At 41.4% G+C, this 15,139-nt stretch overlaps 1 protein-coding gene across 2 annotated transcripts in view; it reads right to left on the bottom strand.

Moving 5' to 3' along the window:
• LOC135545462 (annexin A6-like) overlaps positions 1 to 15,109 on the bottom strand; it is a 35,825-nt gene extending 20,716 nt beyond the window's left edge. For both annotated transcript variants that reach the window (XM_064973091.1, XM_064973092.1), the window contains exons 1-13: positions 14,991 to 15,109; positions 13,406 to 13,450; positions 11,048 to 11,132; positions 8,345 to 8,439; positions 7,071 to 7,184; positions 6,829 to 6,919; positions 4,134 to 4,213; positions 3,771 to 3,827; positions 3,550 to 3,643; positions 3,098 to 3,193; positions 2,865 to 2,923; positions 2,391 to 2,513; positions 8 to 66 (exon numbers count right to left, since the gene is read on the bottom strand). In XM_064973091.1, the coding sequence (XP_064829163.1) occupies positions 8 to 66; positions 2,391 to 2,513; positions 2,865 to 2,923; positions 3,098 to 3,193; positions 3,550 to 3,643; positions 3,771 to 3,827; positions 4,134 to 4,213; positions 6,829 to 6,919; positions 7,071 to 7,184; positions 8,345 to 8,439; positions 11,048 to 11,132; positions 13,406 to 13,414 (962 nt within the window). In that variant the 5' untranslated portion in view covers positions 13,415 to 13,450; positions 14,991 to 15,109. The remainder of the gene's footprint in view (positions 1 to 7; positions 67 to 2,390; positions 2,514 to 2,864; positions 2,924 to 3,097; positions 3,194 to 3,549; positions 3,644 to 3,770; positions 3,828 to 4,133; positions 4,214 to 6,828; positions 6,920 to 7,070; positions 7,185 to 8,344; positions 8,440 to 11,047; positions 11,133 to 13,405; positions 13,451 to 14,990) is intronic.
• Positions 15,110 to 15,139: the final 30 nt, after the last annotated feature.

Raw genomic sequence — 15,139 nt, 5'->3', positions numbered from 1 at the left:
GACTTACTCATCGTCTCCTCCACACAGGGCGAGCAGAGTCCTCTTGTAATCTCCTGATGTGTCTTCCTGACGGGTAGAAGACCAGACGGAACATTAACACACCATGTTAAAATATACACCATCAGATATACAGATAGTTAGACAGGGAGATATACAGATAGTTAGTTAGACAGGGAGATATACAGATAGTTAGTTAGACAGGGAGATATACAGATAGTTAGTTAGACAGGGAGATATACAGATAGTTAGTTAGACAGGGAGATATACAGATAGTTAGTTAGACAGGGACATATACAGATAGTTAGTTAGACCTGGAGATATACAGATAGTTAGTTAGACAGGGAGATATACAGATAGTTAGTTAGACAGGGAGATATACAGATAGTTAGTTAGACAGGGAGATATACAGATAGTTAGTTAGACAGGGAGATATACAGATAGTTAGTTAGACAGGGAGATATACAGATAGTTAGTTAGACAGGGACATATACAGATAGTTCGTTAGACAGGGACATATACATATAGTTAGTTAGACAGGGAGATATACAGATAGTTAGTTAGACAGGGAGATATACAGATAGTTAGTTAGATAGACAGACATCTAGATAGACAGACAACTAGATAGACAGCTAGTTAGATAGAAATTGACATATACAGACAGATAGTTTGACAGACAGGGACATTTACAGATATTTAGTTAGACACATAGCTAGTTAGATAGACACATAGCTAGTTAGATAGACATATAGCTAGTTAGATAGACATATAGCTAGTTAGACAGACATATAGCTAGTTAGACAGACATATAGCTAGTTAGACAGACAGGGAAATATACAAATATTTAGTTAGACAGACACATAGCTAGTTAGATAGACATATAGCTAGTTAGATAGACAGATAGCTAGTTAGATAGACAGATAGCTAGTTAGATAGACAGATAGCTAGTTAGATAGACATATAGCTAGTTAGACAGACAGGGAAATATACAGATATTTAGTTACATAGACACATAGCTAGTTAGACAGACACATAGCTAGTTAGATAGCTAGTTAGATAGAAATTGACATATACAGACAGAAAGCTAGTTAGATAGACACATAGCTAGTTAGATAGAAATTGACATATACAGACAGAAAGCTAGTTAGATAGACACATAGCTAGTTAGATAGACACATAGCTAGTTAGACAGACACATAGCTAGTTAGACAGACAGACAGCTAGTTAGACAGATAGCTAGTTAGATAGACAGGGAGCTTGTTAGACAGACACATAGCTAGTTAGACAGACAGATAGCTAGTTAGATAGACAGGGAGCTAGTTAGATAGACAGGGAGCTAGTTAGATAGACAGGGAGCTAGTTAGATAGACAGAGAGCTTGTTAGACAGACACATAGCAAGTTAGATAGACAGAGAGCTTGTTAGACAGACACATAGCTAGTTAGACAGAGAGCTAGCTAGCTAGTTAGACAGATAGTAAGTTAGATAGACATATACATAGTTAGATAGACAGATAGCTAGTTGGATAGACAGGGAGATATACAGATAGTTTTCAGTTTTTGATTTGTTAAAAAAAGTTTGAAATATCCAATAAATGTCGTTTCCACTTCATGATTGTGTCCCACTTGTATGTCTGATTCTTCACAAAAAAATACAGTTTTATATCCCGGGGATGTTTGAAGCCTGAAATGTGGCAAGATTGTGTCCTCCTCCCAAGTTCAAGGGGTGATCCTGGACAACACCCTTTTCTCAATAACATCATCTACTGTATTCTGCTCTATGCTGCTCTGTACCATCACTCATTCAATCCATCTTTATGTACATATTATTTATCCCCTTACACTGTGTATAAGAAATTAGTTTTGGAATTGTTAGTTAGATTACTTGTTGGTTATTACTGCATTGTCGGAACTAGAAGCACAAGTATTTCCAGGCTCTGATCACCCTCACATTAACATCTGCTAACCATGTGTATGTGACAAATAAAATTTGATTTGATTTGATAGACAGATCGACAAATAGCTAGTTAGATAGACATAGAGATAGGTAGATAGACAGACAGACAGGAAGATAGACAGATAGTTAGTTAGATAGACATAGAGCTAGTTAGATAGACATATAGCTGGTTAGATAGACTGATAGCTAGTTAGATAAACACATAGATAGTTAGACAGACAGATAGCTAGTTAGACAGACAGACAGGAAGATAGACAGTATGGAGTCATAATGTTACTCTTATCTCAGTCACTAGACAAGGTGACTAAGAACTCAGTCACTAGACAAGGTGACTAAGAACTAAGACAGAACTTCAAACAAGATGCATTATAACGTCTGGCGGTTACAATCTATAGGATGAAAGCATCTACGGGTTTAAGATAAGTTATGTTGTATCACCTTGATCATGTTGTACAGGGACTTCTCATAGCTCATACGGAAACACTCCCGAATATCCAGCATGTCAATCTCAGAACGACAGATCATGATCCTGATCAGAGTGTTGTCTTGCGTACCAAGACCCTGGAGAGAGAGAGAGAGAGAGAGAGAGAGAGAGAGAGAGAGAGAGAGAGAGAGAGAGAGAGAGAGAGAGAGAGAGAGAGAGAGAGAGAGAGAGAGAGAGAGAGAGAGAGAGAGAGAGAGAGAGAGAGAGAGAGAGAGATTTACTGTTCACTTTTTATTGTTTATTTCACTTTTGTTTATCCATTTCACTTTTGTTTATCCATTTCACTTGCTTTGGCAATGTAAACATGCGTTTCCCCATGCCAATAAAGCCCCTTGAATTGAATTGAGAGCTTGTTGTTCAGAGTGAGATTGATATGAGCGTAGCTGAGACTGAAGGACTTCAATACGAATAAGTAGTTGATTTTTTACCTTCATAGACTTGTAGAGACGCTTGGCGAAGTACATTGGCACACTTCTGATGCACTGGACTGTAGGAGACAAGACGCACAAGACAGACATGTTGAGATAAAGAGTTCGTGGATGACTTGACTAGGTATCATTAGACCAGACTGAACGACGGTGAGTGTACTCAACGGTGTTCAATTTGATATCAAATCCCAACGGATTTTCACGAGTGCTATGAGAAAGAGTCCAACGCGTACCGACAGCCAACATGAGGTTCTCAAAGTCCCCAGACAGCTCACTCTTGATGCTGTCCTCTATGGACGTCTCTGCTATCTCCTGGTACTTATCAAACACTGCAGGAGGAAGACAGAGAACGGCGTCATTCCCTGGCATGGTATCCTAGTCAGTGAACTACTGAGACCAGACCACAGGCACATAACTCAGCAGCCTGATACAACCAGGATCCCTGTGTGTTGTGGGTGTGACAAGAAATGACCCATTCACACTAGTAAATGTCACACTGACGTCATAATGGATGCGTTCCAAATGGAACCCTTTTCGTTACATAGTGCACTACTGGGTTATAGACAGCGCACTATGTAGGGAGTAGGGTGCCATTTGGGATGTAACCAGTGTTCTGGTCAGGCTGAGGTCATGATACTGTTGTCGCGCTCAGCCTCATGTTTATGTACCCCGGTGTTATACTCACCCATCTGGAGGTGGTCGAAACTGCGGTTTCCCAGCAACATAATGAAAATGGACTCCTCTGTGCCCCACTGCTCCTCCCCGGCTGCAAACAGCACCTGAAAAGTGTTGAAAAGTGATAGTTAGAGACAGGAAGATAGGGGTGAGGTTGATAGGGTTAGGAAGGGTAACAAATGCTTGGTGTTTATATCATGGGGGACGTGTTCTACTGCTTTAAACACTCACCTGAGCGTCCTCCTCTATTAGATCAGCATGCACTACTCCTGGTTCATCTCTGGTTCCCTGGAGAAAAACACACACACACACACACACACACACACACACACACACACACACACACACACACACACACACACACACACACACACACACACACACACACACACTAAATCTGACTAAACAGCTATACAAATGCATTGGTTAGGACAACAACAAGTTACGTAACAGATTGGTTACCCAGACTAGATTTACTTACAAAATAACGAAAACCAGAAAACAAGCTATTGACAGCCTTTCAAATAGTCAAATCACATTTAGATTGATTTACATTTCCTGTTTCCATGGCTGTGTCCTTATAAAACAACTTACCTGGAGTAAAACAACCAGCATCTTCTTAAAGTGCCCGGAGGTCTCTCCTGTGACGTCCTCCTCGATGTCTGAGCCGTAAGCTGAAGACAGTAACAACACAGACAGTTAATAACGCAACCAGGATTTCACTGGAACATGCTGTGTTTGTCATACACCACATGACCAGAAGTAATGTTGACAACCTGCTCGTCGAACATCTCATTCCAAAATCATGGGCATTAATATGGAGTTGCCCCCCCCCATTTGTTGCTATAACAACCTCCACTCTTCTGGGAAGGCTTTCCATTAGATGTTGGAACATTGCTGCAGGGACTTGCTTCCATTCAGCCATGCGGCTATGGAACCCCTGACCTGTTCACCGGACATCCCAGACCTGCTGTTTTCAACTCTCTCGAGACAGCAAGAGCGGTAGAGATACTCTGAATGATCGGCTATGAAAAGCCAACTGACCTTTACTCCTGAGGTGCTGACCTGTTGCACCCTCTACAACCACTGTGATTATTATTATCTGACCCTGCTGGTCATCTATGAACATTTGAACATCTTGGCCATGTTCTGTTATAATCTCCACCTGTCACAGCCAGAAGAGGACTGGCCACTCCTCATAGCCTGGTTCCTCTCTAGGTTTCTTCCTAGGTTCTGGCCTTTCTAGGGAGTTTTTCCTAGTCACCGTGCTTCTACACCTGCATTGCTTGCTGTTTGGGGTTTTAGGTTGTGTTTCTGTACAGCACTTTGAGATATCAGCTGATGAAGAAGGGCTTTATAAATACATTTGATTGATTGAAGAGCATTAGTGAGGTCGGGCACTGATGTTGGGTGATTAGGCCTGGCTCGCAGTCGGCGTTCCAATTCATCCCAAAGGTATTCGATGGGGTTGAGGTCAGGGCTCTGTGCAGGCCAGTCAAGTTCTTCCAAACTGATCTCGGCAAACCATTTCTGTATGGACCTTGCTTTGTGAACGGGGGCATTGTCATGCTGAAACAGGAAAGGGTCTTCCCCAAACTGTTGCCACAAAGTTGGAAGCACAGAATGGTCATTGTATGCTGTGGCATTAAGATTTCCCTTCACTGGAACTAAGGGGCCTAGCCCAAAACATGAAAACAACCCCAGGCCATTATTCCTCCCCCGCCAAACTTTACAGTTGGCACTATGTATTGGGGCAGGTAGCATTCTCCTGGCATCTGCCAAACCCAGATTAGTCCGTCGGACTGCCAGATGGTGAAGTGTAATTAATCACTCCAGAGAACAAGTTTCCACTGCTCCAGAGTCCAATGGTGGCGAGCTTTACACCTCTCCAGCCGACGCTTGTTATAGCGCATGGTGATTTTAGGCTTGTGTGCGACTGCTCGGGCCATGGAAACCCATTTCATGAAGCTCCTGATGAAGCAGTTCTTGTGCTGACGTTGCTTCCAGAGGCAGTTTGTAACTCGGTAGTGGGTGTTACAACCGAGGACAGATGATTTTTACGCGCTACACGCTTCAGCACCCATTCTGTGAGCTTCTGTGGCCTGAGCCGTTGTTGCTCCTAGACGTTTCCACTTCACAATAACAGCACATACAGTTGACCCGGGCAGCTCGGGAAGGGCAGAAATTTGATGAACTGTCTTGTTAGAAAGGTGGCATCCTGTGACGGTGTGTCACTGAGCTCGTCAGTAAGGCCATTTTACTGCTAATGTTTGTCTATGGAGATTGCATGGCGGTGTGCTCAATTTAATCCACCTGTCAGCAACGGGTGTGGCTGAAATAGCCGAATCCACTAATTTGAAGGGGTGTCCACATACTTTTGTAGAGTATGTCATACTGTAGCTGCGGCAACAGGAAATGGGAATTCAAGTGGAAATGACAAACTCCAGAAGCCTTGAATACACTACACGTTTGCATTTCCTGCTGTGCAGCAAAATTCTCAGCAACAAAAGAGTGATCAAACTCGTGAGCTAGCTTCCCCTCTGAACTGCCTCTACTCTAGCCTTCCTCCTGGTGCCAACTATCTCAAGCCATTAACTACCCTGCCTAACATGATCGGTCATGAACTATTTGTTTTGGTTTTTATAAATTGTATCTTTAAAAAAAAAAATTGTGGTTGCTCTTTGAGTTTGTAGTAAAACATGGTATAATAATAAATTATTATTATTATTATTATTATTATTATCGTTATTATTATTATTATTATTATTATTATTAATATTATTATTATTATTATTATTATTATTATCGTTATTATTATTATTATTATTATTATTATCGTTATTATTATTATTATTATTAATATTATTATTATTATTGTTAATATTATTATTATTAATATTATTATTATTAATATTATTATTATTAATATTATTATTATTATTATTATTATTAATATTATTATTATTATTATTATTATTAATATTATTATTATTATTATTATCATATGGTGTATGTCATATGTATTTGTCTTTAACTATAGATCATAGATCTGCAGGCATCTCCACCATTCAGCTTCTAATGCTTCTAATGGGAGATAGGAAATATATCTTACTATCTATTCTAATGGGAGGAGGAAATATATCTTACTATCTATTCTAATGGGAGGAGGAAATATATCTTACTATCTATTCTAATGGGAGGAGGAAATATATCTTACTATCTATTCTAATGGGAGATAGGAAATATATCTTACTATCTATTCTAATGGGAGGTAGGAAATATATCTTACCATCCTTGTATGCCTCCACCAGGTCATGTATCTGTTGGTTGTTCCTCGAGGCCAAGACTTCAATCAGGCACTTCTCATCTGTTCCTGCCCCCTTATAAATAAAGCATTACATTAAATACAGAATGGCACAAGTTACTAACTGGACTGTGTAACAGTTGGTGTCTGATGTGGGTATTCTCAATTCTGATCATTTTCCTGTTGCCTAACTTTTTACTTCCAAAATCTCAAAGACATTATCTTACTTTGAGGGCATCGTGGATCTCTTTGGCGTCATGGTAGGCCTGGGGTCTCATCAGACTGACGATCAGGCGTTCAAAATGCCCCGTCAGCTCATACTTCAGGTCATCTATCAGGTCCTGGTGAACAGAGATGTCTGTTAGGAAGTTACCCTCTCACCGTGTGCGCACACTGAATTGTGAACTACAAATTGACTGGACAAACTTACCTTAAAGAATTCAACACAATTAGTAAGACACGTGTCTGTTTTGAAGTTATCCTGTCATGATTTGTGACACAACGTGCTCAGTAGAGTATAGTGAGTTCAACAACGCTTCTGTTAGCAATTAGCAAACATGTTACCTAGCAACAATTTCAGTTGAACGATTTGAATGAATATTCCAAAATGTTACAGTGAAACATTAAAACAGATCATTTTTTGTAAGGATAACTGTGGCAGTTTAGGGATAATAGTCAAACTGCAAATGACGTTGTTATTCCTACGACATGTAATGGGAAAGCCTACAGGGTTACATTATTATTTGTAGTGGCAGTTTAGACCCCAAAACAGACACTGACGTTCTCTGCACACTACCTTTGCAGACTGTTAGCTAATGTTAGCACAAAACAACACAAATGGGAAATGTTAGCTAATGTTAGCATAGAACAACACAAATGGAAAATGTTAGCTAATGTTAGCAAAAAACAACACAAATGGGAAATGTTAGCTAATATTAGCAAAAAACAACACAAATGGAAAATGTTAGCTAATGTTAGCATAGAACAACACAAATGGGAAATGTTAGCTAATATTAGCAAAAAACAACACAAATGGAAAATGTTAGCTAATATGGGAAATGTTAGCTAATGTTAGCAAAAAACAACACAAATGGAAAATGTTAGCTAATGTTAGCATAGAACAACACAAATGGGAAATGTTAGCTAATATTAGCAAAAAAAAACACAAATGGAAAATGTTAGCTAACGTTAGCTAATGTTCACAAACTGATGCATGCACCTCTGGAATTTAACTAAGAATGTATTGTACCTTAATTGTGCAATTTGTGGTATAGCAAAATGACACACTGTGGTTTTATCTGGTACTGATCCAGTATTTATCTGGTATTAACTATAGATCATAGAGTGGGTCAAAGTAACAATGGGTACTTTCTGATATATAGTGATGTTTATGTACATGAATCCCCCCCCCACAAAAAAAATGATTTCAATGCAAGCCAGGTCCAGCTCTGGAAAGGTACAGAAACGTGATGATAGATGTTATGATGTGATGTTCCTGTACCTTCCCATAGCTAGACTTGTACGCCTGTACAATCTCCTGTCTCTGAGCATTGCTTCTGCCAGTGACCAGATCCAAGATGGCCTCCTTGTCGCTGCCTGCAGAGCACAGAGGAAGATCATCAGTAACATCATTAGTGACATTTGACTTTAGAACCTTGTCAGCCAGGGCTGTCCAATCCTGTTCCTGGAGGACTACACCACTGAAATAGGCTGATTCTAATCTATTCCTATGAGCTACCCTCCTCTAGATTTTTGCTCCAACGCCCGTTGTAACTAAATTGATTCTTATCAACCAGCTAATTACCAGAATCAGGTGTGCTAGATTAGGGTTAGAGTGAAAACCTACATGAGGGTAGCTCTCCAGGAACAGGGTTGGAGAGAAAACCTACAGGACGGTATCTCTACAGGAACAGGGTTGCGGTGAAAACCTACAGGAGGGTTTCTCTCCAGGAACAGGGTTGGAGTTAAAACCTACAGGAGGGTTTCTCTCCAGGAACAGGGTTGGAGTGAAAACCTACAGGACGGTATCTCTACAGGAACAGGGTTGGAGTGAAAACCTACAGGAGGGTTTCTCTCCAGGAACAGTGTTGGAGTTAAAACCTACAGGAGGCTTTCTCTCCAGGAACAGAATTGGAGTTAAAACCTACAGGAGGGTTTCTCTCCAGGAACAGAATTGGAGTTAAAACCTACAGGAGGGTTTCTCTCCAGGAACAGGGTTGGAGTTAACCTATAGGATGGTATCTCTCCAGGAACAGGGTTGGAGTTAACCTATAGGATGGTATCTCTCCAGGAACAGGGTTGGAGTTAACCTATAGGATGGTATCTCTCCAGGAACAGGGTTGGAGTTAACCTATAGGATGGTATCTCTCCAGGAACATTGTTGGAGTTAAAACCTATAGGATGGTATCTCTCCAGGAATAGGGTTGGAGTTAACCTATAGGATGGTATCTCTCCAGGAACAGGGTTGGAGTTAACCTATAGGATGGTATCTCTCCAGGAACATTGTTGGAGTTAACCTATAGGATGGTATCTCTCCAGGAACAGGGTTGGAGTTAAAACCTATAGGATGGTATCTCTCCAGGAACATTGTTGGAGTTAACCTATAGGATGGTATCTCTCCAGGAACAGGGTTGGAGTTAAAACCTATAGGATGGTATCTCTCCAGGAACAGGGTTGGAGTTAAAACCTATAGGATGGTATCTCTCCAGGAATAGGGTTGGAGTTAACCTATAGCAGGGGTGTCAAAGTCAAATGGACGGAGGGCCAAATAAAAAATTTAGCTACAAGCCGAGGGCCGGACTGTTCGAATGTTCATTGAAAAATTTTTAAATGACGCATATAGTCTAGTGAACCTAATTGAACCTACTGAAAACCTAACAAATATATTCCAATATGATCAGATAAATAAAGCAATATTTTCTTATGGCTCTGTCAGTAATCTTTAATTTTCAACAGACACAAAAGACAAATTTCCTTTATATAAAAATCCCCATAACATGAACATTAAATGAAAGAAACCGGTATTCAAGGCACCATCAGTAGCCTATATTTTCTATTTTAGCAAAAGTGGGCTAAATTTACTTCAAAGAAAAAAACAATAATAGCAATTTTCTATCATCCACTCAACTGAAATATTTTTAAAATATAATTGGATTGAAATACAATAAAATAAAGTGCAAAAAACTGGCCTTGACAGCAGCCTGGCCTTGTGATTTGGCTTTTTTGAACAGAGCCTGTCGAGATTTGAGGCCTCGTTTTAATTCCTCTGCCTTTTGTAGCCTTTGTTCCATGTCCATATTCTTGTTTTTGTCCGCGTGTTTCGTTTCATAATGTCGTCTCAGATTATACTCTTTCAGTACCGCCACACTTTCTCCACAGAAGACACACAGGTTTTCCAGCTACCTCCGTGAACATATACTCCGACTCCCACCTTGTTTGAAACCCCGGTTCTCAGTGTCCACCTTCCGTTTTGCCATTTTTGATGGGTATCTGAAAGTTAATTTTACTGTGATGCTGAGACTGCTGTGCCAATAAATATTGAAATGAAGCAGCCTACTGCTGTCCACCGTTGCATTGTGGGAAATGTAGTATTGGTGCGTGTAAAAGATCTGCGGGCTGCCGGCTTGCTGCGGTCTGCGGGCCGGTTCTAATAATAAATCAAGATCATCCCAGGGGCCGTAAAAAACCTTCTCGCGGGCCGGATGTGGCCCGCGGGCCTTGACTCTGACATATGTGACCTATAGGATGGTATCTCTCCAGGAACAGGGTTGGAGTTAAAACCTATAGGATGGTATCTCTCCAGGAACAGGGTTGGAGTTAAAACCTATAGGATGGTATCTCTCCAGGAATAGGGTTGGAGTTAACCTATAGGATGGTATCTCTCCAGGAACAGGGTTGGAGTTAAAACCTATAGGATGGTATCTTCAGGAACAATTGGAGTTAAAACCTATAGGATGGTATCTCTCCAGGAATAGGGTTGGAGTTAACCTATAGGATGGTATCTCTCCAGGAACAGGGTTGGAGTTAAAACCTATAGGATGGTATCTCTCCAGGAACAGGGTTAAATCAGCCCTGTTCTAAACAGCCATGAATACTGGTGTTGGAGTTGTAAACTGAAACAAAGTGCAGTGTTCTGTTTGGTTTTACCAGCCTAGTGTCCCCCAGCCCTAAAGTGGATACTGAGTGTTGCTACGGTGTTACTCACCGATGCCTTTCATGGCATTGTAGAGAGTCTCAGCATCTGCGCTGGCATCAAAGTCTGGAGCATCGGTTATTGTGCCTCGGAACCCCTAGACAAATATGAATGATATTTTATTCACTTAATCAGGTCAGTTGTTAAAGAACACATTTTCATTCATAACAATGAGTTTCAGAGCAGGGGAAAAGGTTGATTGAGCCAACTGGAAGCTTGGTATGAATAGTTCGGCACAGAAGAATGAATGAGGGGCCAGGAATTGCTCTGGGCCTGTCCCAGGTTTAATTAAAGTCACAGGGACGTGAGGGGGTATGGGTGTGTTTGTGGGCTGTGTTGGAGTATATGATGGCCTTTGAGGGGCTGTGTGGGTATACAGGGGGCAGGAAGGGGCTGTGTGGGTGAACAGGGAGCAAGAAGGGGCTGTGGCTGCAGTCTCTGTGGCCGAGCCTGCCCTGAGCAGAGGGTTGACAGGCAGACAGACAGCTGAAACCAGTCTGCCCCCCTGCCTACAGCTGCCCCCTCCAGAACAGCAGTGTGTGTGTGTAGGGAGGAACGGGGAGTCAGGTTACACACACAGAGGCCTGCTCACTCTGCAAGGGTATGACACGGCTTCAGAGAAGCTGACTTCAAATCAACACGGTAACAATAAAACACAATAGTCACCAGGGACGCAATTCAATCAAATATTCAGTGCGGAAAATACCGGTGTTCATATGACGTGAAAATACACGTTGAAGATCACGTGATAAACAAGAACCAAATAAACAGCTCAGAGACAACAGATCTGTCTTGAAGAATCCCCAGCCTATATCTAATATGTATTTCTTATCCAGTATGTGAGAAACATATCCATTCGGCTGCTGTTTCTGTGGAGATTCTTTCTGCTGCATTGAGGCACACAGCCAATGTCTCCTGCCAGCCAGACAGCCAAGGAGACCACTGCCCATGCTCAGATGTGCCCCTACTACAGCTCTACCATAGAGACCATCACTCCCCAGGACAGCTGGGAGGTCCCACCCACATAGCAACAGGACCAAACCAACGGGCCTATAGCAACGGTCCTTTCAGCAAACAGACTGTTCAAGCAGCAAATAAGCATAGTAGAACATAGATAATAATCACAGTGTGTTCAGATGATACCAGTGAAATACTAGAGCTATTTGTTTTGATGATAAAACTAAACTACAGCAGTGATTGGCTGCTTGTAACTTCCATCCAGACACTGCACTATCCTTGGCACCAGTCTGTCTGTGCTATGGCTAACTTGTTGTTTGTCTTGCTACTCTGGTGTAGCCATCCTTGGACATGGTTTTGATATTAAATAACCTAGTGTAACAGTATAGCTTTAGTCTGTCCCCTCGCCCTAACCCGGGCTCGAACCAGGGACGCTCTGCACACATCAACAACTGACACCCACAAAGCATCGTTACCCATCGCTCCACAATAGCTGCGGCTTCAAGTCTCAGGGCGAGTGACGTCACCGATTGAAACGCTATTAGCGCGCACCACCGCTAACTAGCTAGCCATTTCACATCGGTTACACTAGCAGGGCCATTGTTTGGACATGGTTTTGATATTAAATAGTCTAGCAGGGCCATGTTTGGACATGGTTTTGATATTAAATAGTCTAGCAGGGCCATGTTTGGACATGGTTTTGATATTAAATAGTCTAGCAGGGCCATGTTTGGACATGGTTTTGATATTAAATAGTCTAGCAGGGCCATTGTTTGGACATGGTTTTGATATTAAATAGTCTAGCAGGGCCATGTTTGGACATGGTTTTGATATTAAATAGTCTAGCAGGGCCATGTTTGGACATGGTTTTGATATTAAATAGTCTAGCAGGGCCATGTTTGGACATGGTTTTGATATTAAATAGTCTAGCAGGGCCATGTTTGGACATGGTTTTGATATTAAATAGTCTAGCAGGGCCATGTTTGGACATGGTTTTGATATTAAATAGTCTAGCGGGGCCATGTTTGGACATGGTTTTGATATTAAAGTCTAGCAGAGCCATCCTTGCAAATCTCCTCTTGTTGACTGGGCTTTCAGAGCTTACGTGAGCGGAACCCGGGTGTCCGAGGCTTTAGATAGAGGAGCAGGCCTGCCGTATGCCTTCCGGAGCTCTCTCTCTCTGTGTGTCTGTCAATAGCATGTCCAGGTTGCCAGAGGGAAGAGACACCTTATACCGCTGCCATTACAATAAACAGACACCCCAAGGCTGATGACTGCTCATCTGACCCTTCCTCTGTCCTTACCTCATTATCATAGTCATTATGGAATAGGATACGTTTATCCTGATAGCTGTACTGTAGCTACACATAGCACTGAGAGAATAGCAGACACGGGATGATGATTTTGACTTACCATTTCCATATTTGGTCTTTTAAGGATATGCAGGAAACAATCAACCTGCAAGACAAGATATATATACGAAGCAGAAATGAGAACAGAGAAACGTGTTGACATGCTGTTTAAGATGGTATCAATATCAACCAATCAAATGTATTTATTGAGCCCTTTTTACAACTCGCAGTTGTCACAAAGAGCTTTTTACAGAAACCAAGGGGTGGCCAGTCCTCTTCTGGCTGTTCCATCTTATCGATCCTAACTGTCAATGTTTACATGATATGATTGTGATCCACATGTATGGCCGGATGAACAAAGAGATGCTATTGGACCATGGGCTAATGAAAATCTACTTGATATGTCATTGAATGGTGGTGGTTATGTTTCTGCTCTTTCAGCACAACACCATCCACAGAACCTGCACTAGAGAAGACTGCATTGCAAGATCAAAACACTGTTTCATAATAAAAGTCACTAGTAGGCTTGCTATAGGATTATACAGGGAGAAGACACAACGGGGGCCCACCCACATGCTGACGCGTTCAGGGTAAATGTAGGGTGGTTGGCTTATGGCCTAGTGGTTATAGAGCATAGCCACGTTTTCTGCAGGAAACATGTTGGCTGCTTCTCTCCTGCAGTTCAGTAAGGCTACAGTGTTCCCTTTCAGAGTGGTAGTTAAGCTTTAAGCATCTGGTGAGGTGGAGAAAGAGACGTAGAACATCTAATAATGAAACATCTACTATTTACAAAGGTACGGTTGGGTTAAACTTGTTCTGACACTCTTGTTGAACAGTTTTGAAGCATCTCCACTTTGAACCAAAGCACACACGGTCTATGATGATGGATTCTACAGTAGATGGAAAAACAGTTTGGCTTATAAATGTGTGTACCAGTAAAGGGAATGCTGTCGGACTTTCCAAATGAGATGAAAAGTCATTCAAATTCTCATCAAGAATATATAGCGCAGGAGAAGCACTCAGTGAGGACAAGCTAGCATGCAGTATTGCAGTCAACTGTAGGATTTCTGAGAGTTTCTCCATTAGTGAGGTTATGAGATAAACAATCTAAGAAAGGTATCTTAGTTTGTTTAAGATAAGCCCACAGCAGTGGTCAGTCTCCTAAAATAGTTTGATCCACAATCCCTACAGCCATAGAATGTCCACGACCACACCCCATCTCTCAGACTCCCACCCCGAACAAATTATACAACTTCATATTCATAAAGCTTAAAACTTTTTTAAAAATGTATTTATTTTATTCTGTCTAAAAACACATAACTTAGAGTTTGACTATTTACACAATGGACATCAATGATAGACATGACTCATGTCTATGCTCAATCCATTACCTTTACATTTACAACATCCTGTTTTCTATGTTGTTATTTACACTTCTTGGTTTGTAAAATGGGAAAGTGTGTCTGTTTATTACTCTCATATCACAAACTTGCTATTATAGGCTTGGGCTAGGCTAATAATAGCCTAAACAAACCGTTATAGCTCCGTTATTGTCTTTAAATGACTTGCGACAACATTATCTTTGCCTATATTGTTGAGCATTTGACACTATAGGAAACTCGTTACAATGCAAAATGCAAACTCACCTCTTTTACAGAACTAATTTGATCCAAATCAACCCACGCCGCAGTGCTGACCTCCTCTCTCCTGCGTTTTGCCCGGTGTTGAAACAGCCAGCTGTCTTATTCACTGTCCTCGAGCTGACGTAATACCTGCGGCGCTCACCGGCAGTGCG

The sequence above is a fragment of the Oncorhynchus masou genome, chromosome 9 (assembly GCF_036934945.1).
Source record: "Oncorhynchus masou masou isolate Uvic2021 chromosome 9, UVic_Omas_1.1, whole genome shotgun sequence".
Taxonomy (NCBI): domain Eukaryota; kingdom Metazoa; phylum Chordata; class Actinopteri; order Salmoniformes; family Salmonidae; genus Oncorhynchus; species Oncorhynchus masou.
Note: the sequence above shows the minus strand (reverse complement) of the source record. Positions and strands in the feature narration are given on the sequence as shown.